The 27,589-nt window shown below is 46.3% G+C and overlaps 1 protein-coding gene across 2 annotated transcripts in view; it reads left to right on the top strand.

Moving 5' to 3' along the window:
* The window catches only part of PRKX (protein kinase cAMP-dependent X-linked catalytic subunit), a 109,393-nt gene that overhangs the window by 34,620 nt on the left and 47,184 nt on the right, over positions 1 to 27,589 (top strand). For both annotated transcript variants that reach the window (XM_053580132.1, XM_053580131.1), the window contains exons 2-4: positions 2,096 to 2,264; positions 12,696 to 12,959; positions 26,454 to 26,573. In XM_053580132.1, coding sequence (XP_053436107.1) covers positions 2,096 to 2,264; positions 12,696 to 12,959; positions 26,454 to 26,573 — 553 coding nt within the window. The remainder of the gene's footprint in view (positions 1 to 2,095; positions 2,265 to 12,695; positions 12,960 to 26,453; positions 26,574 to 27,589) is intronic.

Below are 27,589 nucleotides of genomic sequence, written 5' to 3'. Positions count from 1 at the left end.
GGAGCCTGCAGAAATGACTCTCACTAACCTGCTTACCTCGTCTCACCTGCTCCTTCCCAGGGAAACCACAACAAACTATCCTGTTTGACTTTTTCCTCCCTGTCCTTGGTGGATAAGCAACCCTGGAGCATCTCAGGCGGCCCAGGGAGATGGGATAAGTTCCTCTAGGGAATTTTGAGTAACAGGTGATCTTTTCAGCATTGGTCTGACCTCACTGATAATTAAACTGTATTTTAGAACAGGGCCTCATGCGGGTGGGAGGAGGAGAAGGAGGACACACCAACCAGGGGGTTTGGGTTGAAAATGCCTGACCAGGATACAACAGATTTTTTTTTTTATTTCCTTTCATATCAGTAGTGATTGCATTTAATTGCTGTATTACACTCTCTGGTGTATAACACTCATTCATGTTTTCAGCCCAAAGTTTCAGGAGAGAAAAAAAAAAAATCTTGCATTTTAATTAATTATTATTTTTTTTTTTTTAGAGACAGTCTCACTTTGTCGCCCTTGGTAAAGTGCTATGGCGTCACAGCTCACAGCAACCTCCAGCTCTTGGGCTTAGATGATTCTCTTACCTCAGCCTCCCGAGTAGCTGGGACTACAGGTGCCCACCAGAATGCCCGGCTATTTTTTTTGTTGCAGTTGTCATTGTTGGCAGGTTCGAACCTGCCAACTTTGGTGTATGTGGCTGGCGCCGTCACCACTGTGCTACGGGCACTGACCCTCATTTTAATTTGTTAATTAAAAATTGTTATTTGTTTATATCTAGGTACTTGTTTTTTGTTTCATAAAGGAATTGTGGCCTTTACTTTTTATCATACAGGGTGGGCATAAAGTTCACGTGCACATTCAAATAGTGTGTCATTTACAGCTGCACATGGATACTCTGGTTTCTCTTCAGATTGCATAAATCTTTCACCTTTTAGTAAAGATTCTCAAAGGGTGGCGCCTGTGGCTCAGTGAGGAGGGCGCTGGCCCCATATACTGAGGGTGGTGGGTTTAAACCCGGCCTTGGCCAAACTGCAACAAGAAATAGCTGGGCGTTGTGGCGGGTGCCTGTAGTCCCAGGAGGCTGAGGTAAGAGAATCGCGTAAGCCCAAGAGCTGGAGGTTGCTGTGAGCCGTGATGCTACAGCACTGTATGGAGGGTAACATAGTGAGACTTGGTCCCCCCCCAAAAAAAAATACTAAAGATTTCCGTGGAGAGGAACATTTTTGCGTCTTTACCCAATTTTTTTTTGAGGTCTTGTGTTTGCAAGGCTTCAAAAAAAAAAAAAAAAAAAACCAGAAAACTGCACACAGACTTTATGGCCACCCTGTATTATAGTATAAGACATTTTATGTTACAAATACTTACAAAACACAACAGCAGACAGCGAGTACAAGAAATTTTACATGCTGGTAACAAACAGTGCTACTACTGTTTAATGGGCATTCTGATTTTCCCTTCAACAAAGTTGGGTAAAAACATGTGCATGATAGGGCGGTGCCTGTGGCTCAGAGGTGGCGGGTCCAAACCCAACCCTGGCCAAAAACTGCAAAAAAAAAAAAAAAAGTGTATTATACATGGCAAAAATGTAGTATTTCATCTCTCTACGGGCACCTACAATTAGTTCATGCCCGCTTGTGCTGGATTTTAAAATAAAGACTCTGTCTTTAGCAGTATTATTGTGGGGGAAGCCACGTGCATCCTGACGTCTGTCTTTCTCCAAAACATTTGCAGAGAAAAAGGCATGTCGAAGGAATACATGTACCATTCTTTTCTCTACTATTTCTCCTTGTAGATGGGAAAGTTTGCACAGGTGTGTGTTGGTGGGGGTGAGAGGGGCAGGTCTCCAAGGAAGATGCCTTAGTAGAAATGATGGCCTGTTTTTCCCCAAATTGTAGACCCTCTCTGTAACTCTGGGTGTATTCACTTGCAAATTCTAGGTGAGAGCTGCTCAGCATGTACCAACCCCTCCCAAGGGCCCTGATGCTGAGATTCTGAAGTTGGTGGAGCCTGTTTCGGGGTCCCAGTGCAGCCAGCGGCTTCGCGCATGCCTCTGGTTGCTTCTTGCTTCGAGGTCTGATTGTTTCCCCCTGTTCTTCCGTCCCAGGCACAGGGACGTTCGGGCGGGTGCACCTGGTGAAGGAGAAGACCACAGAGCAGTTCTTCGCACTGAAGGTGATGAGCATCCCCGATGTTATCCGCTTGAAACAGGAGCAGCACGTCCATAACGAGAAGTCGGTCCTGAAGGAAGTCAGCCACCCATTCCTGGTCAGGCTGTGAGTCCGTCTCCTGGGGTCCCCCGTGCTCTCCCCGCACTGCCTCTTAGGCTGCACTGAGCTTGTGCCCTCTGCCAAGCCTCCGAGCAGGACGGCCCTGAGCACTCACATCTGCTCAGCCTCTGGTGGCACAGACGGGGCACCCCTGACCCGCAGGCCCTCCTTCCAGAAGCCCCCGCCCGAGGCCCCCTGCTCCCACCTGGGGAGCCTGGCACCTCCGTTGGGAAGAGGTTGACCCTCCAGAGCTCTTGGTCCCCTCCACTCCCATCCAGAGCTTTCTCGGGAACCATGTGAAGTCCGTTTTTCGCAGAACTTGCTTCATTTAAAGCCATTGTGCCCGTTTGTGGTCGCGAGCTGGACATCTCCACTTGGAGGCCCCAAGGTGGACGAATCCAGCATTTAGCCAATGAATTCTGCTTCCGCCACGTTATTTCTTGTTAGGAATATCTTAGTCTGTTGTGACTCCTGTGAAAAAATACCTTAGACACAGTCATGTGTAAACACACACACAGATTTATTGCTCACAGTTTTGGATCGAGGCTGGAGTCCAAGATCCCAACATGGCAGATGGGACTCAGCCTGTAAAGAAGGGAAAAAAACCAAAGCACAGATTTTCCCCTGGTCTTTAAGAATGGCTTCTAGGCTTGGTGCCCATAGCATAGTGGTTACTGTGCCAGCCACATACACCAAGGGTGGTGGGTTCGAACCCGGCCCGGGCCAGCTAAACAATTGCAACAAAAAAATAGCCAGGCATTGTGGTGGGCGCCTGTAGTCCCAGCTACCTGGGAGGCTGAGTCAAGAGAATCAGTTGAGCCCAAGAGTTTGAGGTTACTGTCAGCTGTGACACCACAGCACTCTACCCAGGGGGACAGAGTGAGACTCCTGTCTCAAAAAAAGAAAAAAAATATCTCACTTCCCTGGTTCATAAATAGCCATTCTAGCTTCCAGGTCCCATCTGGGCAGCACTGTTCATTTCCTTTCCTTTTGGCTTTGACTTTACTCTAGTCCGAGCATGCACTTTTGGGTACTTAATATCTATTATTAGTTAATTAATGGGCTCTCTTGCCCTGTGCTGGAGTTCAGTAGCCTCAGCCCAGCTCATGAACAACCTTGGGCTTAAGAGATTCTCCTGCCTCAGCCTCTTGAGTAGCTGGGCCTGTAGGCACCCACCACTGTGCTCAGCTAATTTTTCTTACTTTTTTTGTCGAGATGGGGTCTTGCTATGTTGCCCCAGCTGATCTATAACTCCTGACCTCAGGAGCTCCTCCCATCTTGGCCTCCCAGCCTGCTTGGATCACAAGTGTGAGCCACGTCACTCCACTGAACTTCGGAATTCTAAGACACATTGCCAAAGTCCTTCTGCGTTATTGGCGTTTTTTACAGAGACCATCCCAGCTGATCCAGGCCCTCTGTCCTTCTCTTGATGTGTTTCCACTGTGCTTACCCCTTTCCTCCTGGGTCTCCTTTCTGAAATGAAAACTGGGACACGTCACCCTTTGTTTTCCAATCTTGTCAGTGGGTCAACCAAATAGGACCTTTCTATCCTAAAAGCCCCCCGACTCAGCTGTGTCTGGTGCCTCTGTTTCCAACCTTTTCTGAGCCTCTTCCCTAGTTTTCTCTGAACTGACAGCCACACAGATGGATTCGCATCACCGCCTCACACCTGCTTTTGCTGAGAAGCTTTCCACATACCCCTCTGTGTTCCTCACCTGATGCAGGTTTTCCACCTAACCCACAAAGTGCGCGGCCGTCAAGACACACGAGGTCTTCCCTTTCTGCTACTAACTACCTAGATGTTTCCTGGCAAAAAGTGATCCTTGTTCAGCATCTATAGACATCGATAAAGAATGTGGTCTGTGAGTTAAAGTGGTTGATGCGCTGATGGATGGATGAGTGAATCCCACACGTACAGAAGTGTCCGGTCTGGAACACACCTGCTTGTCTCCTATCCATGGTGATAAAACCTTTTATCTGGCTTTGCCCTCACCTCTTATCCTTTCTGTCCGGACTTCAGACAAAGGCCAAAGGCAGTTTTGCAATTTCTGGGAATAGTTTGTTGAGTAGATTGGCTGAGATGAGATTAATCTATTTCTGATTTTCTGAAATCAGGTTTAAATGAGACACCACCCTGTGTGTCTCATTGTTCCGATGTGGTGAGTCAACTTCTATAAACTTTTCTTGGGGAGATTGTGAAGTCAGTATCTCTTTGAACATTTTGGTCCTAATCTTTAATGACATCCAGTTTTTAATTATTTATTATTATTATTTTTTTGAGACAGAGTCTCACTACGTCGCCCTGGATAGAGTGCAATGGAGTCACAGCTCACAGCAACCTCCAACTCCTGGGCTTAGGCAATTCTCTTGCCTCAGCCTCCCAAGTAGCTGGGACTACAGGCACCTGCCACAATGCCTGGCTATTTTTTGTTGTAGTTGTCGTCGTTGTTTAGCAGGCGCTGGCTGGGTTCGAATCTGCCCACCTCGCTGTATGTGGCTGGCACCCTAACCACTGAGCATGGGCGCTTAGCCAAACATCCAGCTTTCTATAAGTTCTTTCCATGTATAAAAAGTCTAATCCATGGAGACTTGGGGGAGGGTGTATCAGAGGACTATTTCTTTTCTCTTAGAATACTGTATTTATCGAACTTTAGTAATTTGGAGAAAGTCAGTGAAATCAAGGTCTTAGAGATTTTTTTATATATATATTGATAATGTTTTTGGTTGCCATGGAGTACTTTTATTTGCAGAATGTTACTACTCAAAGATGCTGGTGAGTGGTGACACATCAGTGTGTAGGTGAAACCGATGTGTCCAGTTAATATATAACAATTAGAGGGCGGCGCCTGTGGCTCAGTCGGTAAGGCGCCGGCCCCATATACCGAGGGTGGCGGGTTCAAACCCAGCCCCGGCCAAACTGCAACCAAAAAATAGCCGGGCGTTGTGGCGGGCGCCTGTAGTCCCAGCTACTCGGGAGGCTGAGGCAAGAGAATCGCTTAAACCCAGGAGTTGGAGGTTGCTGTGAGCTGTGTGAGGCCACGGCACTCTACTGAAGGCCATAAAGTGAGACTCTGTCTCTACAAAAAAAAAAAAAAATATATATATATATATATAACAATTAGAAGGCTTTCTTGAGCACTGTGGTTTGTTGCTGTCTTGTGTGATTTTACTAAGATTCTGGTGGGAAAAAAAAACATATTTTTTTGTTCATCTTTGGGCAGTTCTCCCTTCTCAACTTTTTCATTTGTTTTCTTTGGTTATATTTTTGGTTTTCTTTTTAGTTTTTTTTCCCTCTTTTTCTTCTCTTGTCTTTTCTTTTTTTTCAAACTCTTTTCTTTTCTTTTTGCTTTTCTTTTTTCTTCTCTGGTTTTCCTCCCCCCCCCCTTTTCTTTTTTTCTTTGACACCGACTCCCAGCTCTCCTCCTTACCTCTGAATTAAATTGCAACTTCCCCCAGGACCCTGTGGCCGAGTCTGAGATCTTCCTGCGACCATCACGGCTGGCTGCATCACCTGCAGACCACCTTGCTCAGGCTGGTCTCCACTCAGACTATTTGGGGCTGGCATAGTCCACAGACTTGCTTGATCTTGAAACTTCAAACCCTTCTAATCTCCTGCCATAGTGAATTGTCTACGATGGGCGACCGTCGTAGATGGGTGACCTCTGGCTGTAGGAGTAATGATGGGATGCTTTGTTTTTAAGGGGATCTGAGCATGTTGTTAATTACCCTGGTGTTGGATCAATGGGAGTGGATAAGAGATACATCCAAGAAGCAAGCATGTTGCATACTGATTGATAAGGAGACTGTTTCCGGGCATGTACAAACGTTTATCACTTATGTATTTCAGCTTCGGAGAGAGACACGGGGCTGTGTAAGATTCTTTTCAGTCAAACTGATGGTGGTACACAGTGGTCTTACAATTTAGGATATTTTTGAGAGCTCTGGGTTGGGTATGGTGCCTCACACCTCAATCCCAGCACTCTGGGAGGCCGAGGCAGATGGATCACTTGAGGTCAGGAGTTGGAGACCAGCCTGAGCAAGAGTGAGACCCTGTCTCTACTAAAATTAGAAAAACTAGCTGGGCATTGTAGCAGGCTCCTGCATTCCCAGCTACTCAGGGAGGCAGAGGCAGGAGGATTGCTTGAGCTCAGGAGTTTCAGGTCGCCGTGAGCTATGACCGTACGGTACTCAATCCAGGGTAACAGAGCGAAACTCTTGTCTCAAAGAGAAAAAAGAGCTCTATTCTTCCCTGAAGATCTTAACACCACACCATTGCTGGTGAGTGAGTTCCAGCTAACTTTGCCATTAACTCGGCCCTGAAGAAATCCAAAAAGTCACCAGCTTACAGAGATAGAGGTTGCTCATAAAAGTTCATTAGTAAGATGTCATTCGGACCTTAGAACATATTCCCCTACCAGAACAGTGAAATTATGCTGGAGTTCTAAGCCCATCCACAGAAACACGGTCACACGTTTGAAATACTGTGCATTTTTTTGACAGCGCAGCATTGCAGGAAGGGGACTGTCCCTACAGAGCTAGTCACAGCACAAAGCAAAATGGAAGGCACGTAGGTGTCTGGCTGATCTTTGTAACCACAGAAGCTGGTCCAGGAAATAACATGGGTGTCAGGGCGAATCTACCCTTCTCCCCAGGCACACTTCCTGCGTCCTTAAATGGACAGACAGTCGTCTTGAACTTGCTGAGAGCTATAGGAAGTCAGTAGCAGAGGCTGCACAGAGAGCCTTCGGGTAACAAAAGCAAACAGCCCCCTGACTATGAACGTCCTTCAGAGGAGAGGGCACCCTCCACGACAAGGTCAATAGACAGAGATTGCTGACACAGCCCCGCTCTGAGGGCAGCTCAGTCCCTGACGTACATTGTTATTGCAAAGACTCTGCAAACCTCAGTGAGCATTGAGAAAAAAGCCTTTTTTATAGGACACCCGTGTTTTGCTGATACATCAATGTTGAGATTAATCACAGATCTGTGCCTTTGGAATTCAGAGCCGTATATGGTTTATATGTTGTTTTCCTTTTCAAATTGATTACTAGGGGATCACTGTTCCTCCCTACGGCCCATACACAGAGGGCACCAAAAAGTCTGTATGCACATTTGAAGAAAGGAGACAAAACTGCATTAAAATTGTAACACCCAAATCATGTTTCACTTCTGTAATCCCAAGAGATACAAGGTACAACGTAGCAAATGTTTTTGGTATATACTAAGTATTACAATTTTATTACAGCTTTTTTTTTTTTTTTTTGCAGTTTTTGGCAGGGTCTGGGTTTGAACCCGCCACTTCCGGCATATGGGGCCGGTGCCCTGCTCCTCTGAGCCACAGGCGCTGTCCTATTACAGCTTTTCACCCCCTCTTCTTAAAATATGTGCAGATTTTTTTTCAACCTCCATGTTTTTATTTTTGTTTATTTATTTTTTTATTGTTAAATCATAGCTGTGTACATTAGTGCAATCGCCTGTACCCATTCTAAGTATGTTTTTATTTTTATTTTCTTCTACTTTCCTGACCCTGCCACTTGATTTTTTTCCTTTTCTTTTCTTTCTTTTCTTTTTTTTTTGAGACAGAGCCTCAGGCTGTCACCCTGGGTGGAGTGCTGTGGTGTCACAGCTCACAGCAACCTCCAACTCCTGGGCTCAAGTGATTCTCCTGCCTCTGCCTCCCAAGGAGCTGGGACTACAGGTGCCCACCTTTTTCCCCTTTTTCTCAGGAATGATTTCCCTTTGAATAAAGCTGCATGTTTTTATAAGCCCTCTCCCTGAATCCTTGCTTTTCACTCCATATTGCTTTAGAGATATGGGCTGTGTAAACAGGCAAGAGCTTCTGCTCAATCCATTCTGTGGTCCTGGAGATAGTTTTGTTTTCTTGGGGGACCACGTAGCTGCAGGTCCTTGGGGTCAGTCAGCCTTGGAGGGGAGCACCTGTGATATTGTCAGACCAGACAAAAACACAGGGACACAAGTGTCTTGGTCTTACCGGGGCATCGCCCTGTGTGTTGTTGATCTTATTGGCAACCTTTCATTGGCTAATCTTGTCATGCTTTTACTCGGGCACGGGCAGGCCGGTCTTTTAAGTTGCCGTGGTCCCGTCCCAGGGCAGGGTCCGTTAAGACCTGTGGATCTGGCAGCGTTTGACTGGGGAAAAGTAAAGTTAGAAACTGCGAGAGACAAGGAGACCAGATACACAGAACAGAATTTTCAAAGGTGGGAGCAGAGGGGACCCCCTCCCGTTTGTGGGGTTCTGGTGAGTGGTCCCCAGTATTTGTTCCACTCAGCTTTTCTTGAAGGCCATCTGCTCATTAGCCAGAGGGTAAACTGAGGAAGGGAACCAAGATGCCAGCAGTTTCTCTCAGCAAGCTTATCAGCTCCTATTATTTCTTTTTTTTCTTTGTAGAGACAGAGTCTCACCTTATCGCCCTCGGTAGAGTGCCATGGCGTCACACAGCTCACAGCAACTTCCAAATCCTTGGGCTTAGGCGATTCTCTTGAGTCAGCCTCCCAAGTAGCTGGGACGACAGGCGCCTGCCACAACGCCCGGCTATTTTTTTGTTGCAGTCTGGCCGGGGCTGGGTTTGAACCCGCCACCCTCGGCATATGGGGCTGGCGCCCTACCCGCTGAGCCACATGCGCCGCCCTCCTATTATTTCTATAATCATTAATCTAAGGGTCTGAGCAACCTTGAGAAATCAGGAAACGGAGCCTTGTGTGGGGGTAGGGGCAGCCTCCTGTCTGTGGTCACACACACACATTCTTGGGGAGGTGTTAAACTCCACTAGTTCCCTGTGAAGTAAAACGCCACTGGCATCAATCTTCTCGGAAGCATTGGTGGAAGAGAGGAATTTTCTTCTTATCCCCAACCCAGAGGCATCTTCCTCTGCAATAAGGGATAAAGCCCTCCTACCCATATTTCAGGGCTTAAGCTGTTCCCTTGAACTCCACCCTGGACATATAAATCTCCACACCAGGTGTTTGCTTTGCCTGTTGACTGGGCCGGGGACGGCCTAGTTAACGTTCCTGGCTGGGCCTTGCACGCGTCATCTTCTGTGGCCATCGTTCCTTCAGAGCGTTCACAGACCCAGCAGCAGTGAATGCAAGGTGTATCCCCTGCAGGCCAGGCTTCCTGGAAACTACCCAGCCAAGAAATTTAGCAGTGGCTGATTTAAAGGTAAACTAGCTGACTTTCCTGTGCCCCACCTTGCTCAGCTTACTTTTTCACTTTCCCCTTTTTCTGGGGATGTTTTCTCTTGCCAAGAAGGGGGGCCTTCAGTCCCCATTCTGCCAGGATCAAGTCCTATCAAAACACAACGGCCTTAAATCCAAATCTCATCCCGCTCCCCGTCCCCCCATCTCTTTATGTAAGAACATCCTTTCATCATCACCCCTTATCCCTCAAGAACGTCTTTGTTTCTGTTTTGCTAAGGTTTCTAAAATACGGACAAGACTGGGCATTCTTTCTCATCTTTTTTTCATTTTGTTTTCCCCTTCAATTCCTTTTGGCTGCCTTTTCTTGTCTTACGAGAGCTAATCAACACCTTTGTAAGGAGGATGTTTCTTGTCTGACTTGGGAAAGTTCCTATGAGGAATTGCTTAAAACAATTTACAATAGAACCTCTGTGAGTTGACCCCCGAGGGACTCTGAGAAAGCTGGTCAGCACACAGAGGTGGTGACCATAAGGAACCAGGCCTGCTGTACTAATACATACGTGTAGTGCCTGTCCAGTCTGTGAAAATTAGGTCAACTTAAGGAGGTGGTCCGTGCAGGGAGGCGGTCAGCTATGGAGGGTCTACTGTCATATTTAAGTCTTTTTTTGAATGTCTGCTTTTTCCAGCAGGTTTGGGTCTTGATCTGTTAATTTATTGTGAATTTCTAAGCTTGGTTACAGTTCCCTGAGCTCCTGAATCAGATGTGATCTCTGCTGCTCTCTGGGATGTATGTGAGTTTGCTATGGCTGCCGTACTAAGGAGCATGGGCTAGGGGGCTTCAACAATGCTTGTCTACTTTCTTGTAGGTCTGTCAGATAGAGTTTCGATATCAAAGCATCAGCAGGGCTGAGTCCTGCCGAGGCGCCTCTCCTTGGTGTGTAGACACCGTCTTCTCTGTGTGCCCTCTCTTGCTCAACCCTCGGGGCGTGTCTGTGTCCTTTTGGATCAGGGCCCCACCCTAGAGTTCTCACTTCGACTAAACTACGTCTGTAAAGGTCCTATCTCCAAATAAACAGCCACCTCTGAGGGACTGAAATCTTATAGTTCATCATATGAATATTGGGGGGGGGGGCACACATAATTCAGCCCGTAACACAGTGTTAGTTCATTTATTACCAAAGCATTGTATTTTTTCTTGGTCCATCCCAAGACTATTTAATGGGACACACCTGTCTTAACATCAGTTGTCATCTGAATGTGTGCTCCCCTCCCCCCAATTCCTATGGTGAAATCTTCAGCCCCAGAGTGATGGGATGAGGTGGTAGGGCCTTTGGGAGGTCCTGAGGGTGGAGCCTCATGGATGGGATCAGTGTCCTTATAAAAGGGACCCCAGAGAGCTCCCTGGCCCCTTCCACCATGTGAGGACACAGCGAGAAGGCGCCATCTATGAACCAGGAGCTGAGTCCCCACCACTCACAGCACCTGCCACGCCAGGATCTTGATATTGAGTCTCCAGACCTGTGAGCAATTAATATCTATAGTCTATAAGCGTTAGGGTTCTGATAAAAGGGACCCCTGGGAGCTCCCTCACCCCTTCCTCCATGTGAAGACACAGTGAGGAGGTGCCCTTTATGAACCAGGAGCTGAGTGTCCGCCACTCACAGCATCTGCCACTCTGGGATCTTCAGCCTCCAGACCTGTGAGCAATAAATATCTATAGTCTGTAAGTGTTAGGGTTCTGATAAAAGGGACCCCCGGGAGCTCCCTCACCCCTTCCTCCATGTGAAGACACAGTGAGGAGGTGCCCTTTATGAACCAGGAGCTGAGTGTCCGCCACTCACAGCATCTGCCACTCTGGGATCTTCAGCCTCCAGACCTGTGAGCAATAAATATCTATAGTCTGTAAGTGTTAGGGTTCTGATAAAAGGGACCCCCGGGAGCTCCCTCACCCCTTCCTCCATGTGAAGACACAGTGAGGAGGTGCCCTTTATGAACCAGGAGCTGAGTGTCCACCACTCACAGCATCTGCCATGCTGGGATCTTCAGTCTCCAGACCTGTGAGCAATAAATATCTATAGTCTACAAGCAATAGGGTTCTGATAAAAGGGACCCCCGGGAGCTCCCTCACCCCTTCCTCCATGTGAAGACACAGTGAGGAGGTGCCCTTTATGAACCAGGAGCTGAGTGTCCACCACTCACAGCATCTGCCATGCTGGGATCTTCAGTCTCCAGACCTGTGAGCAATAAATATCTATAGTCTACAAGCAATAGGGTTCTGATAAAAGGGACCCCCGGGAGCTCCCTCACCCCTTCCTCCATGTGAAGACACAGTGAGGAGGTGCCCTTTATGAACCAGGAGCTGAGTGTCCACCACTCACAGCATCTGCCACTCTGGGATCTTCAGCCTCCAGACCTGTGAGCAATAAATATCTATAGTCTATAAGTGTTAGGGTTCTGATAAAAGGGACCCCCGGGAGCTCCCTCACCCCTTCCTCCATGTGAAGACACAGTGAGGAGGTGCCCTTTATGAAGCAGGAGCTGAGTGTCCGCAACTCACAGCATCTGCCACTCTGGGATCTTCAGCCTCCAGACCTGTGAGCAATAAATATCTATAGTCTATAAGTGTTAGGGTTCTGATAAAAGGGACCCCCGGGAGCTCCCTCACCCCTTCCTCCATGTGAAGACACAGTGAGGAGGTGCCCTTTATGAAGCAGGAGCTGAGTGTCCACCACTCACAGCATCTGCCACTCTGGGATCTTCAGCCTCCAGACCTGTGAGCAATAAATATCTATAGTCTGTAAGTGTTAGGGTTCTGATAAAAGGGACCCCCGGGAGCTCCCTCACCCCTTCCTCCATGTGAAGACACAGTGAGGAGGTGCCCTTTATGAACCAGGAGCTGAGTGTCCACCACTCACAGCATCTGCCACTCTGGGATCTTCAGCCTCCAGACCTGTGAGCAATAAATATCTATAGTCTGTAAGTGTTAGGGTTCTGATAAAAGGGACCCCCGGGAGCTCCCTCACCCCTTCCTCCATGTGAAGACACAGTGAGGAGGTGCCCTTTATGAACCAGGAGCTGAGTGTCCACCACTCACAGCATCTGCCACTCTGGGATCTTCAGCCTCCAGACCTGTGAGCAATAAATGTCTGTTTTTTGTAAGCCACCCACGTTGTAGTATTCTGTTCTAGCGAGACAACACCTACCTGTCCCTGTATATTAAATGTGCCTCTTCTCAGCTGTCTCTGGCCGAGCTTTCATGCCTGTGCTGGTTTCCCATAGGTTTTGGACCTGTCATGACGAGCAGTTCCTTTATATGCTGATGGAGTTTGTGCCAGGCGGCGAACTGTTCAGCTACCTGAGGAACAGGGGCCGTTTTGCCGCAGCCACCGGGCTCTTCTACTCAGCGGAGATCATCTGTGCCATCGAGTACCTGCACTCCAAGGAGATTGTCTACAGGGACTTGAAGCCGGAAAACATACTGCTGGATAGGGACGGTCACATCAAGCTCACAGACTTTGGGTTCGCCAAGAAACTGGTGGACAGGTGAGAGCAGCATTGGCTTTGGTGGGAGCTGAAAGGTTAGAAGGGGCCTCAGTGGTCACGATGGGTCAGGCAGGGATGATGTGTCACCAGCATTTAACTGCTCACGTGGGGCCAGAACCTGTAGGGAGAAACGAGGGCAGCAAACTTCAACCCACACATCACAGATGAGCTGGGCTGGGAATGTTGACTGGATGTGGGCGCATAGGAAGCCACTTTTCTTCACCCCTATCGTGCACGAAATCAAATCATCGTATTGCTGTTATTGTACAGAAATTATTATTATCATCGTTTGGAATTCATTGAGGGTACAAAGAATTAGGTCACCCTGGTTGCTTTCGTTAGGCAAACTCCCTCTTAGAATTGTGTCCCATCCCCAAGCATTGTATTGAAATTATAAGGAGATAAGTCTGATCTGTTTGGGTTGCGGTAACAATAAAATAGATAAAATGGATCTGTTGTGACTGAGATACAAAATATCTTTTTTTTTTTTTTGAGACAGAGTCTCACTTTGTCACCCTTGGTAGAGTGCTGTGACATCACAGCTCACGGCAACTTCCAGCTCTTGGGCTTAAGTGATTCTCTTGCCTCAGCCTCCCGAGTAGCTGGGACTACAGGTGCCCACCACATCACCCGGCTATTTTTTGTTGCAGTTTGGCAGGGACTGGGTTTGAACCCACCACCCCCAGTGCCCTACTCCCTGAGGCACAGGTGCTGCCCGGGATACAAAGTACCTTTTAAAATCCTGTGATGCTTTTGCTGGTCTCAGGGACTCTGCAGGTGCCTTTTCAGACTCCTATAACTACAACCCCCCTCTCTATTCCTCACACACCATTTCCTTTTCCTTGCTTTTTTTTTTTTCCCCAAGGCAGAGTTAGTCTTGCTGTGGGGTAGAGTGCAGTGGTGTCATAGCTCACAGCAACCTCAAACTCTTGGGTTCAAGCGATCCTCCTGCCTCAGCCTCCTGAGTAGCTGAATGGCTGAGACTACAGGTGTCTGCCACAGCACCTGGTAATTTTTTTGTTTTTAGTAGAGACAAGTCTTGCTCTTGCTGAGGCTGGTCTCAAACTCCTGAGCTCAAATAATTCACGCAGCTCAGCCTCCCCAAGTGCTGGGGTTACAGGTGTGGATCACTGTATACCACCTCCTTTCTTTTTTCTTTTTTCTTTTTTTGTTAAACAGCTTTTTTGTGATATTACCCACATATCACAAATTCACCAGGTGAAGTGTGCAGTTCCTCGGTTTTTACCGTATTTATTCATAGATAGGTGCCACCTTCCCTAAATTAATTTGCATCAGTCCAGAAAGCAAATCCGATACCCTTAGCCTATAATCTCCCATCTCTGTATTTTTTCTTGCCCTAAGCAGCCACCAGTCTGATTTCTCTGTGGCTTTACCGATGCTGCATAATTCATAGAATCGGAATCATATGATGTTGACCTTGGTGTCTGGGCTTCTCTCTTTGAGTATCATTTCTTCATGGTGCAGCCACATTAGAGCGGATCTCAGGGCCTTGTTCCTTTTCACGGCCAAGTAATATTTCACTTTGTTCACGGACCAGCTTTCCCTTATCCATTCTTTCCTTGACAGACACTTGGCTTGTTTCCACATCTTGGCCGTATGAATAGTTGTGCTATGAACCGTCATATCTACCCCGCTATATTCTATTTCCCTAAAACACAGAGACTTTTTTTTTTTTTTAGAGACAGAGTCTTACTTTATTGCCCTCCGTAGACGCCTGTGGCATCACAGCTCACAGCAACCTACAACTCCTGGGCTTAGGTGATTCTCTTACCTCAGCCTCCTGAGTCGCTGGGACTACAGGTGCCTGCCACAATGCCTGGCTATTTTATTTTTTTTTGGTTGCACTTTGGCTGGGGACGGGTTCGAACCTGCCACCCTCTGTATATGGGACTGGTGCCCTACCCACTGAGCCACAGGTGCCGCCCAGGATCCGAAGTTTAATATGTCCAAGGAGTTACGGTCCACATGGAAGGTACGTGTCACCAGCCACAGGTGGCATGTCCAGCCCCGAGACTCCCAGGGGTGACATCTAATCCTTTCTCTGTGATCAGATCTGCAACTTTATTATGTTCCGCTCATCAACTTTTATTTCACAAGAAGCGTTTCGATGTCTCCGTACGGTTTCAGAGACCTATGCGGGACAGGAGATACCATCACAATTTTCAAGAGCCACAGACAAGATCCTTGGAGTGTCCGTTTTTCTATAGGAAATGCAGTTTTGAGAGAGTCACACAGTTAATACCCTGGTGACAGAATCAGGATGCATTTCTATCTATATGAGGAAAACTTGTTCTGAAAAAAAGTCAGTGTTGGAATTCTTCCCACATTGCCCCTTATCAAACGGATAGTAATTATCTCTGCGTTCCTGTGTACCTCTAAACTGCCACTAATTATCCTTTTCCTGTTTGAAAGTGATGTTCCAAAGAATAACATAAGGATGTGGGGTGAAATATTTAAATTAACGGGGAAGACCTGCTGTTGCCCCATTTGGTGACAGTGAAATCATTTTTCCACCTTTCACTTTAAAAAGGCTAATTTTAAAAGGCATTTTTCCAGGGTAATAGCATGAAGATTGATACGAAGGGCAACCACGTGAGACTCTGTCTCAAAAAAAAAAAAAGAGAACCACTTAAATCATGGCAGTGGTAAAGGCCTTCGTCGGATAAAAACCCCTAACCTGTAAGGCATTCAGAAACGTCCCTGAGGTGTTGTAGGCTGTCTGGCCAAACACAGGATTTGAAATCAATTCCACTCTTTCCAAGGGGTTCCTATATAGCTGGGATGCAGCAACACACACTGGTTAAATCCAGCCAGCTGTGTGTTTGCTTTCGTTTTTAAATAAAACTTTATTGAGATGTAGTTACACCTTGGGGCCTTTGGAGCTGTGATAGGTGAGTTGAGGGTTGGGGGAGATGCTGTTTCATGAGGACACAGTTGGGATGATGAGAAAGTCCTGGGATGGATAATGCTTGTACAAGAAGGGGAGTGTGTGGGCACACAAAACCGGTTAGAATGGGAAACATTAGGATATGAGCATTTGAGCACATCAGGAAATTACACACATATAAAATGATAAATGATTACATGGGCAATTATGAGTGATTGCATGCATAAAGGATTACACACATACCTGTAAATGATTACATAAGTAATTCTGAGTACCACTGTAAATATTTAATACAAACTATGATAGAATGTATCTTAAGTGCATAGTGATAAAATTACATACAATTATGAGTAATTATAATAATTGCCATAATTATGTAATTTTATAAATGTAGATACACTGTTAAATATATAAATTTGTGTATTCTATACTATCAGACATATTGTTTATTATAAATTTAAATTTGCATATTTGTAAATACCTAATTTATAATTTTTAAAAGTTAAAATTTAAATTTACAAGTAATTGTATATACTTATCCGTAATTATGTAATTTTATAAATATCTATTTTATTTATTTATCTCTTTTTTTTTTTTGGCAACCAAGTCTCACTATGTGGCCCCGGGTAGAGTGCTGTAGCGTCACAGCTCACAGCAACCTCCAGCTCTTGGGCTTAGGAGATTCTCTGGCCTCAGCCTCCCAAGTAGCTGGGACTGCGGGCGCCCACCACAACGCCCCGCTATTTTTTGTTGTTGTTGCAGTTGTCATTGTTGTTCTAGCTGGCCCGGACCAGGTTTGAACCTGCCAGCCTCAGTGTATGTGACCAGCGCCCTACCCACTGAGCTACGGGCACCGGTCCTATTTATTCTTTTATGGCGAGGGTACAAACAAGCGGATCAAAATATTTCATATTGTTAGGTAGAGAGTGGTTATGTTCCACACTCAAATAGGGTTCAGACACCCCCTTCTTGTGCCATTCATTAAGAGCAACCCTCCCTCCTTTAAACCCCTCCCTCGTTATCCCTCGTCCCATCTTGATTTGAGTTTTTTGCTAGGTGGGCAGACACCACATCATCTACCAGCTTCAAATTAGTACTGAGTACATTGCATATTCGCTTTTCCATTCTTGTGATACTTTACTAAGAAGAATGTATTTCAGCTCCATCCAGGATAAAACACAAGACGTAAAATCATCGTTTTTTCCTTATGGCTGAATAGTGTTCCGTAGTATACGTACACCATCATTTTTAATCCATTCCTGAGTTGATGGGCTTTCGGTTGTTTCCACATTGCGATGATTGTAAATTGAGCTGCTATAAACAATCTAGTGCAAATGTCCTTTTGATAATTGTCTATTTATAATCTTTAAAATATAAATGTATATATCATGCATGTATTTTAAAATTATAAATTTAAGGGTCGGTGCCTGTGGCTCAGTGGGTAGGGTATAGGCGAAAGGCCTATGTGCCTCTGGCCAAAAAAGCTGTTTGAGAGGGAGCAGTGAAAAGACTTTGTGCAGGCCTACTGGTGAGACACTGAGGCAGAATCCCATAGGGCCAGGTTGGTGGCGGGCATAAAACCCCCCTGACTTAAGGCCCTCATGGGAGCAGAGGCTTGCCAACAGGTTTCTATGCGTACGTCTTAGGAATTTCCTGACTGTGCCTTGCTCAAAGACTAAAGTAACTGCCTCCTTACAGTGAGGACAGTAAGGCTATTAGCCAATCTATCATTCTTTCAGGCTTTATCAGATAAGAGCAAAGAAGTAAAGTCACGAGTTTTTAGGAGGATTAAGTTAGACGAAGTAGTTATCGGTTAATCCAGTGGTTAAACCTTAGCCCCATGAGGATAGCTAATGTAGCTAGGTAATGTTTGTAAAATGGTTATCAGTTAATCTGCTTATTCGTAGACCTGTAAGTATCAGGCAGTAAAAGGCCTGGGGCCAAGGTTTAAGTCGTGTGTCTGTTGATCAAGTTATGTGCCTAAATAAGCTTTGGTGGAAGAAATAAGGAAGGCCACTTGCCATGTGAGTGTAAGTGGACCTCCTTGTTACTCAGACTGTTTCACTGCAGGACCGATTCCTCTGCGCCATCCGTCAATTGGGGGACATTCACACAACAGTAGGGTGCCGGCACCCATAGACCGAGGGTGTCAGGTTCAAACCCGGCCTCAGCCAGCTAAAACAGCAATAAGAACGGCAACAACAACAAAAATAATAATTATAAATTTAAAATTAAAAGTGTATGTTAATAAATATATAATTTATAGTTTTTAAAGGTTAGAATTTAAATTTGCAAGTAATTATATATAATTACGCATCATTATGTAATCTTACAAATATCTTTATATTTGTAAAAATGTTGATGTTTATACTATACATGTATTTTTAAATTATAGATTGAAATTTAAACTTGTATATTTATAAATATATAATTACAAATATATATGCACGTACACGGCAATATGCATGGGTTTTTCACACACCCTGGGAAAGTTTACTTTCTAGTTCTAGGCAGTGCCCGGGTTACAAAAGAGGGAGCTTGTGTACATTTGTGCTTTAAATAGAATTTGTATGTAAATTGTAACAGACGGATTTACCTACTGGCTGTCACAGCAAGTGGTACTCGGATGTTTGTGACTCTGTTTGTAAGTGTGAGTCACGTATAAAAGGCCTGTTTGTAACTCTGTCTTGTGCTTCATTTAGAACAGTGGTTCTCAACCTTCCTAATGCCACGGCCCTTTAGTACAGCTCCTGTGAGTCGCGACCCACAAGTTGAGAACTGGTGCTTTAGAGCGTTCCCTTGGATTGAATTTCACTTGGAGTATTTAACGGAACTCAGGGAGGAAGTGAGGGGCCTTGGACTTGTCAGCGAGTCTGTGCTGTGGGCGTCAGCACTTTCCCTGGAGCCCTGTTTGAATTTTGCCGTTCAGGGCTGGCAGGTGCCACGTTGTGGTTGGTGACAAGGGTTCTTTCCCCTGCTGGCTGGCATGTGGTATGCGGGAGTCACTGCCACAAAGGAAACCCTTTCTCATCCTTGTGGTAATATCCTCCCAGGGCCTTGAACCGTCCTTCAGAAACTGTCCCATGCCCTCAGACACACACACTTTCTGCCTGGATGCACCTGAGATGTTCAACCGTTTGGCCCCCGCAGACAGTTCTGATAACTGACTGTGAGCCTGCTAGAGAAAAACACACTGCAAACTTTCCTTTTTATGAAAACCCAACTCCCTGCTTTCTTATTTCGGCCCAAGTGGTGACAGGAAGGTGGGTAATATTTCCACCATGAATGTTGAGCTATAATTTGTGTCCTGTATTATCACAAAACACAAGACATTGCTGAGAAAAAGAAAGAAAAACACATTTGTTTCTACGACAGGTGTAAAGGGCTTTCATTGGTTGTCCCACCTCTGCGCCCATCTCTCTCTCTCTGTCTCTCTCTCTCTTCTGCTCCCCCCTCTTTATTATGTTAAAATATACTTAGCATAAAATTCAACATTTTAACCATCTCAGAGGGCATGACTCACATGCGCTCACCACACTCGGGCGACCATCACCGTGTAGTTCAAGGACATTTTCATCGCCCCACAGGAAACCTTTCACCTGGTAATTCCTCCCCATTCTATTGCAGGGTGCCTTTTCCCTAGGTTACATCTGCACACACCCTGTTTACAGATATGGTCCCTTTCACAAGTACACAGAATTAGGGCATTTCTGAGTTCACAGTTCAGCCCAGCACAGGTGTCATCGTGGTGGCCAGTGGGGGATGGAGAACACAGGTGCAGCCCATGGTTCGTAGAGCCCTGTCTTGAGACCTCCGTGTCCTCAGCCTACATCCTCATCCGTCTCCACCCCACCTCCTGGCCACAGTGGTTTTACCCCAAAGCCAGGTGAGTGAAGAGAATGAGATAATTCACAGCCTCGGCCAGTGTCTCCACAAAATATCCAGGGCTGTCTCCTCCGAATTAAACTCCGCGTCCTAGAATAGGGGTGTGCAATGCCTGTTTTGCACATCCAGCCAGGCACTGCCACCTTTTGCAAGAAGTGACTGTAGCTAGGGAGGCGTAAGGGTCCCTGAGGCACACCCTGAGAAGCTGGACGTTAATTAATTAATACAGCCTTAGGCAGATATGTGTTTCTGCTTACCCTACGGGCAGCGCCAAAGGGAGACTGACCTTTCAAGTGGTAAGTGGAGAAACTGCACCCAATATGTACGCCTTCCCTGTGCTGGCCCCTCTCGGTCTCCATATCAGCTAAGATCTAAACTTCCCGGCCATGTCAGGCCACCTCGGACAGGCTACCAGGGTGGAAATCCAAAATTAGTGTGCTTGATTTGGGGGTGATTTTGTTCGGGGGAGGTATGTGGGACAAGGGATGTCTCCAAAATAGACCACATGGTATTCTGCTTGGAGACTTACGGTTAAGGAGTGAGCAGCTCTTAATTGTACCAAGCTTGGTTCCAACTTGCAAAGAGACAGACTTAGACCAAGCCCCTGACGGCTTTCCCCTGCTGGAGAAGAACTCTGCTTGCCTCTATTTCTTGCTTGTGTTTGCTGGAGCTTGAGCTGCATTTATTTACTCAACTTATGGTTGAGTGTTTTCCTACTCCAGGGACACTGAACTTTCTATCAGAACCGATCAGTATAAAGTGACCTCGCTGCTCCCTTCAGCAGGATTTGCCTTTTAATAGCCAGCTTGTTAAATGCAGGACTGGCGTGCAAATGTGCAAGGTTCTGTTGTCTTTTTGAAAAGAGTTCCAGGTTTGGTGGAGCAGGGAGGTGTGATAGGAATGGGAAAGAATGCAAATAGTAAGAACACGGAAGGTGTTTTCCTGGAAGCAGAAAGGTGAAAAGTCCAATGCAGGATGACTTGGACGCAGTGAAGGCTGGGGCTACAGGTGCTTGGCATAAAACAGGTGTGGTGGCTCATGCCTGTAATCTCAGCACTTTGGGAGGCTCAGGTGCGAGGATTGCTTGAGGCCAGGAGTTCAAGACCAGCCTGGGCAACACAGATTACATCTTTTTTTTTGAGACAGAGCCTCAATCTGTCGCCTTGGGTAGAGTGCTGTGGCATCACAGCTCACAGCAACCTCCAACTCCTGGGTTCAAGTGAGTCTCCTGCCTCCGCCTCCTAAGTAGCTGGGATGACAGGTGCCTGCCACAAGGCCCAGCTATTTTTTGGTTGCAGCCGTCATTGTTGTTTGGCAGGCTGGGCTGGATTTGAACTCGCCAGCTCAGGTGTATGTGGCTGGCACCTTAGCCCCTTGAGCCACAGGCGCCGAGCCGTGAGATGCCATCTTTACTAAAAAAACAAAAAAGTTAGCCAAGCATGGTGGAAGGTGCCTGTTGTCCCAGCTACTCAGGAGGCTGAGGTGTGAGGATCACCTGAGCCCAGGAGCCTGAGGTTGCTGTGAGCTAGGATGCCACCATGGCACACGTCAACCTGGGCTACACACCAAGACCATGTCTCGAACAAAAACAAAACAAAAAAAATTAAGAGTTGGTGCTTGTAGCACAGTGGTTAGGGCACCAGCCACATAAACCAAGGGTGGTGGGTTCGAACCTGGCCCAAGCCAGCTAAAGAACGGCTAAACAACTGCAGCAAAAACATAGCTGGGCGTTGTTTGCAGGCGCCTAGAGTCCCAGCTACTTGGGAGGCTGAAGCAAGAGAGTCGCTTAAGCCCAAGTGTTTTGAGGTTGCTGTGAGCTGTGATGCCACGGCACTCTACCGAGGGCGACATAGTGAGACTCTGTCTCACAAAAAATTAATAATAATTACATAGGCTTTGTGCAAGCTTGGTAATGTATAGAGTACGCTTATCTGTTATCTGACTTGGTGAAATTTGCTTTTGATTCTCTTTACATTAAACTCGCAAAAGGGCGGTGCCTGTGGCTCAAAGGAGTAGGGTGCCGGCTCCATATGCCGGAGATGGCGGGTTCAAACCTGGCCCCGGCCAAAAATTGCAAAAAAAAAAGAAACTGGCAAAATGAGTTTCTTCTATTGTGGCTTTGGTTTGGAGGAGGGCTTGTTTGCAAAGTGTGTCCTATATCCATATAGGCAGAAGGTGCCAAAAAGTACACGTTTTAAGAAAGGAAAAACCTGTATTAAAAATCATAATACTCGATACACAGCGAAAGCAGATGATGAACATGAGTCACTTTCAGCACCTTGTATAAGGGCATTTCTCGGCCTTCCCCTCCCCCTGGCAGCTCTTTCTGGGCAGGGGCCCTCTGTGACTGGCGTATTCTGCTCAGCTTAACGCCCTCAAGGGTCATGAGCACAGCTCAGAACTTCCCTCCTTTCTGAATAATATTCCGGATAATATTCCACAGTTCTCCCCACCCCCCGGCTGTTTAGAACTGTGCTGCCAAGAGCACAAGTGCGCACGTATTTCTCTTCAAGACTCTGCTTTTCAAGTCTTTTGGTTACACGCCCAGAAATACCGTTGCCAGATCACACGGCAATTCTGTGTTCAGTGGTTGAAGAATCACCTTACTCTTTTGCAAGGCAATTGTCAACATTTATACTTCTATCAGCCCTGTGCAAACCTTCTGGTTTCCCCACGGCCACCCAGTGCCTGCTATTTTTTTGTGCTTTGAATAGTAGTCATTGTGACAAGTGTGAGGTGGGGGTCTCTGCACTGGGGACCTCCCTTCTTTTCCCTGCTGAGAGGAGGTTCTCCTGATGTCCCTTCTCCCAGAGACCTCAGGGCATCCCTCATCTCAAGCGTAACAACAAATTCACGGATTGTGGTCTCAACCCACGAGTGAGTGGTCAGACATACCGTTCAGTGATGTCAGTAGAAGAAACCCCTTCCTTCCCTCCCTTTTCCTCCTTCCTCTCCCCTCTTTTTCCCTGTCCTCCCCTCCCTTGTCCCCTCCCCCACCCCTCCCTCTTTCCCTTCCTTCCCCTCCCCTCCCCTGCCTTTTATTTTTGAGATAAGAATCAATAAATGGTGTTGGGAGAACTGGATGTCTACATGTAAAAGACTGAAACTGGACCCACACCTTTCCCCACTCACAAAAATTGATTCAAGATGGATAAAGGACTTAAACTTAAGGCACGAAACAATAAAAATCCTCCAAGAAAGCATAGGAAAAACACTGGAAGATATTGGCCTGGGGAAAGACTTCATAAAGAAGACTGCCATGGCAATTGCAACAACAGCAAAAATAAACAAATGGGACTTCATTAAACTGAAAAGCTTCTGTACAGCTAAGGAGACAATAACCAAAGCAAAGAGACAACCTACACAATGGGAAAGGATATTTGCATATTTTCAATCAGACAAAAGCTTGATAACCAGGATCTATAGAGAACTCAAATTAATCCACATGAAAAAAGCCAACAATCCCTTATATCAATGGGCAAGAGACATGAATAGAACTTTCTCTAAAGATGACAGACGAATGGCTAACAAACACATGAAAAATTGTTCATCATCTCTATATATTAGAGAAATTCAAATCAAAACATCCCTGAGATATCATCTAACCCCGTGAGAATGGCCCACATCACAAAATCTCAAAACTGCAGATGCTGGCGTGAGTGTGGAGAGAAGGGAACACTTTTACACTGCTGGTGGGACTGCAAACTAGTACAACCTTTCTGGAAGGAAGTATGGAGAAACCTCAAAGCACTCAACCTAGACCTCCCATTCGATCCTGCAATCCCATTACTGGGCATCTACCCAGAAGGAAAAAAATCCTTTTATCATAAGGACACTTGTACTAGACTGTTTATTGCAGCTCAATTTACAATCGCCAAAATGTGGAAACAGCCTAAATGCCCACCAACCCAGGAATGGATTAACAAGCTGTGGTATATGTATACCATGGAATACTATTCAGCCATTAAAAAAAATGGAGACTTTACATCCTTCGTATTAACCTGGATGGAAGTGGAAGATATTATTCTTAGTAAAGCATCACAAGAATGGAGAAGCATGAATCCTCTGTACTCAATCTTGATATGAGGACAATTAATGACAATTAAGGTCGGGGGGGGGAAGCAGAAAGAGGGATGGAGGGAGGGGGGTGGGGCCTTGGTGTGTGTCACACTTTATGGGGGCAAGACATGATTGCAAGAGGGACTTTACCTAACAATTGCAATCAGTGTAACTGGCTTATTGTACCCTCAATGAATCCCCAACAATAAAAAAAAAAAAAAAAAAAAGAATCTTACTCTGCCACCCTGGGTAGAACGCCATGCCATCATCATAGCTCACAGCAACCTTGAACAATCCTCCTGCCTCAGCCTCCTGAGTAACTAGGACTACAGGCACCTGCCACCATGCCCGGCTAGTTTTCTGCATTATTTATACACACAGGGTCTCGCTGCATTGTCCAGGCTGGTCTCGAACTCCTGGCCTCAAGAGATCTTCACATTTGGCCTCTCCAATTGCTGGGATGACACCTGTTGGCTCATGCGTAACCTTCCCTTATTCCGAGAATATCTTTATATTTAAAATACTCTCCCATACGGCTGACATACAAGAATTCTCTTGATATTTAAAAAGAACCATACTAGCCGGGCGTTGTGGTGGGCGCCTGTAGTCCCAGCTACTCGGGAGGCTGAGGCAAGAGAATCGCGTAAGCCCAGGAGTTGGAGGTTGCTGTGAGCTGTGTGACGCCACGGCACTCTACCGAGGGCGGTACAGTGAGACTCTGTCTCTACAAAAAAAAAAAAAAGAACCATACTGTTAAATTAAAATTTATAGGTAAGCAGCATGAAGTTTTCTGCTGATGTGTCCAGGTTATACGCTGTATGGAAAACACCAACCTCCTGTCACTGAGGCTGCCCGGGAAATAGGGAACGGGGGTCAGGAAATTAACAGAAAGGTCCACTTAGGAGTAACCTGTCCCCATGGCCACCCACCAGAACCCATTGTTTTCGTTAGAATCTTTTTCTTTTTTTCTTTTCTTTTTTTTTTTTTTATTGTTGGGGATTCATTGAGGGTACAATAAGCCAGGTTACACTGATTGCAGTTGTTAGGTAAAGTCCCTCTTGCAATCATGTCTTGCCCCCATAAAGTGTGACACACACCAAGGCCCCACCCCCCTCCCTCCTTCCCTCCTTCTGTTTCCCCCCCATAACCTTAATTGTCATTAATTGTCCTCATATCAAGATTGAGTACAGAGGATTCATGCTTCTCCATTCTTGTGATGCTTTACTAAGAATAATGTCTTCCACTTCCATCCAGGTAGAATCTTTTTCTTATAGCCAACCCTCCTCCACTTGGTGCCACGAGCTGAATTTCCCACAAGGCTTAACTCCTCTTCCTGGAAAATGTCTTTCTAAAGCAGCTGGTCCCCATTGAAACCCCATATGTCCCGATGTCCCTGTACCAACAATTTCCAGAAGCCCGTGATGAGCTTAAAATCACAGCACACCCACAGGCTGCTGTGCAAAGGAACTTTCAAAACATTTCCGAGCTTTAGAAGGGCAGGTAGAAAGAAAATTAGCGGCACCTGTGAGCCTCAGCCTGCAGGATGGAGTTTTTTAAACACATGTAGAGGTAGGCTGTGGGTCTGTGCCAGATGGGGGCATTCATGAGCAATGCCTGAGTTGTTCTTTTTGAGAAGTGCTGTTTTGTATTAAGACAGGGAGTGTCAAAAAAAATTTTTTTTTGTTTGTTTTTGAGTACCCATGGTAACAATAACAGCAACACCACCAAAATTACCAATTATAATAAAAGAAAACTCAGCAAATGTGTGGGTTCCCTTGAAATGTGGGGTGAAGGAATGGGTTCTTGGTTCTGATACCATGTTGCATTCTAAGGTAGTCTATTTTGTTTTGTTTTGCTTCTAAGTAGCATTAGTAACAAACAGTAGCAATGTTAAAATAAGACTGCTGCTTAGATTCTAAGCTGCTTTGAAAATGTTTCTAAGGACAAGAATGAGGAAGGACGGTATTATTATCGTGACACAGTAAAGTTATAGGGGTCCTTACAAAAGTTTTGAGGTAAACAAAAATCAGGAAATGTAAAACTCCAGCCACACAGACGGAAATAAATAAAGCCGTTGTAGCAACAGTTGCTAGGTCCAGCAGGTGGAAACTCACGCCAGTGAATCAGAAAGGACGCTGTGGGCGGGACGCAATGGCTCACGCCTGTGATCCCAGCACTCTGGGAGGCTGAGGCGGGCGGATCTCTTGATCGCCGGAGTTAAGAGACCAGCCTGAGCAAGAGTGAGACCCCCATCTCTACTAAAAATAGAACAATGAGTGTGGTGGCAGGTGGCTGTAGTGCCAGCCAGTCAGGAGGCTGAGGCAGGAGGATCACTTGAGCCCAAGAGTTTGAGGCTGCTGTGAGCTGTGACACCGTGGCTCTCTCTACCCAGGGTGAAAGAGCGAGATTGTGTCTCAAAAAAAAAAGAGAAAGAAAGGACGCCGTCAACTGAGTTTCTTGGAGGTAAAATAAATCACAGCACAGCCTTTCTTAAGATGTTTGTAGTGACCCACATATGCACAGGGTGAGGGGAAGAGGCCATAGTTTCCATTTTGATCAACTAAGGTATCACAGTCAAAACTTCTGAGGGTGATTCATCAGCCGAGACCGTGACCTGAGCCTTGTCTCTGTTGCCCTTGCAGGACGTGGACCCTCTGCGGAACCCCCGAGTACCTGGCACCCGAGGTCATCCAGAGTAAGGGCCACGGACGGGCGGTGGACTGGTGGGCCCTTGGCATCCTGATATTTGAGATGCTCTCGGGGTAAGTAGAATGTGGCAGGGGTCAGGGGGAAGGGGGGACACTCCACTTCCATCTCCCCATCCTCACGATGCTTCTGTTTTGTGATTGCCAATATCAAGCCCTCTGATGCATTTGAAGACCCAGATTGGCAAGTAGGCTCATTTGAGCGAGAGTCAAACTTGTGAAAGACCTGGTGAGATTTTTGTATCTTCGTATCCCTGTTTTCCTTAGAGAGAATATTAATCCTTTGCGTGGGTGCTTTTTGGAGTAACCTGTGACCCTCAGGAAGGCACAGATCGTGCACGGATGAATTGGTCGGTACGGTTCAGGTTTAGAAGTGTGTGATCGCCCAGCAGGTGAGGCAGGGGAGATGACCTTCCTCCCTGAAAGCTGGCACTGACAGCCTGGTGGGATTGGAGATTCCAGGGAGGTCTGGCATTCGTCCTTCTGGCATCCAGATGACAAGAGAGAGGTGCCTTGCTTGTAAGGATGTCATTCCCAATTCAGTGTTCTGGTCCCTGCGTGCACCTGACCCAGCCAGCTCCAATGTGACTTTCCCAGGCATGCAAAGCCAGCGTCTCGCACTCAGAAATTGTCTTGGACGTGGGAGTTATCTTTATCCCATTGTTGTTTTGAAAGTGCGTTAACAGGTCGGGAATTTATGGAGTAGTCACCTGTATGAAGGAGACCGCTAGGTGTGTGTTGGGGTTTGAGAGCCGGCTGGGAAAAAACGAGGCAGAGGAAAAATAATGGAGGCCGGTTTTAAACACACTGTCTGTCCCACTGCTTCACTTGACTAGCCAAAAAACAAACAAACAGACAAGGAAAAAACCACCCAGTGTCTATGAATCCCTGGAGAGAGATGTACATTATCTCGTGACAATGAAGCGATTCTCTGGCCTCTTCGGAAGTAACAAAAGTACACAGGTAAAATGCAAAAATGCCAAAACAGACAGTGGTTCTCAACCTTCCTAATGCCACGACCCTTTAATACAGTTCTGCATGTTGTGGTGACCCCCAACCATAAAATTATTTTC

Source organism: Nycticebus coucang, chromosome X (assembly GCF_027406575.1).
Source record: "Nycticebus coucang isolate mNycCou1 chromosome X, mNycCou1.pri, whole genome shotgun sequence".
Taxonomy (NCBI): Eukaryota; Metazoa; Chordata; class Mammalia; order Primates; family Lorisidae; genus Nycticebus; species Nycticebus coucang.
This window is presented reverse-complemented; position numbering and strand designations above follow the sequence as displayed.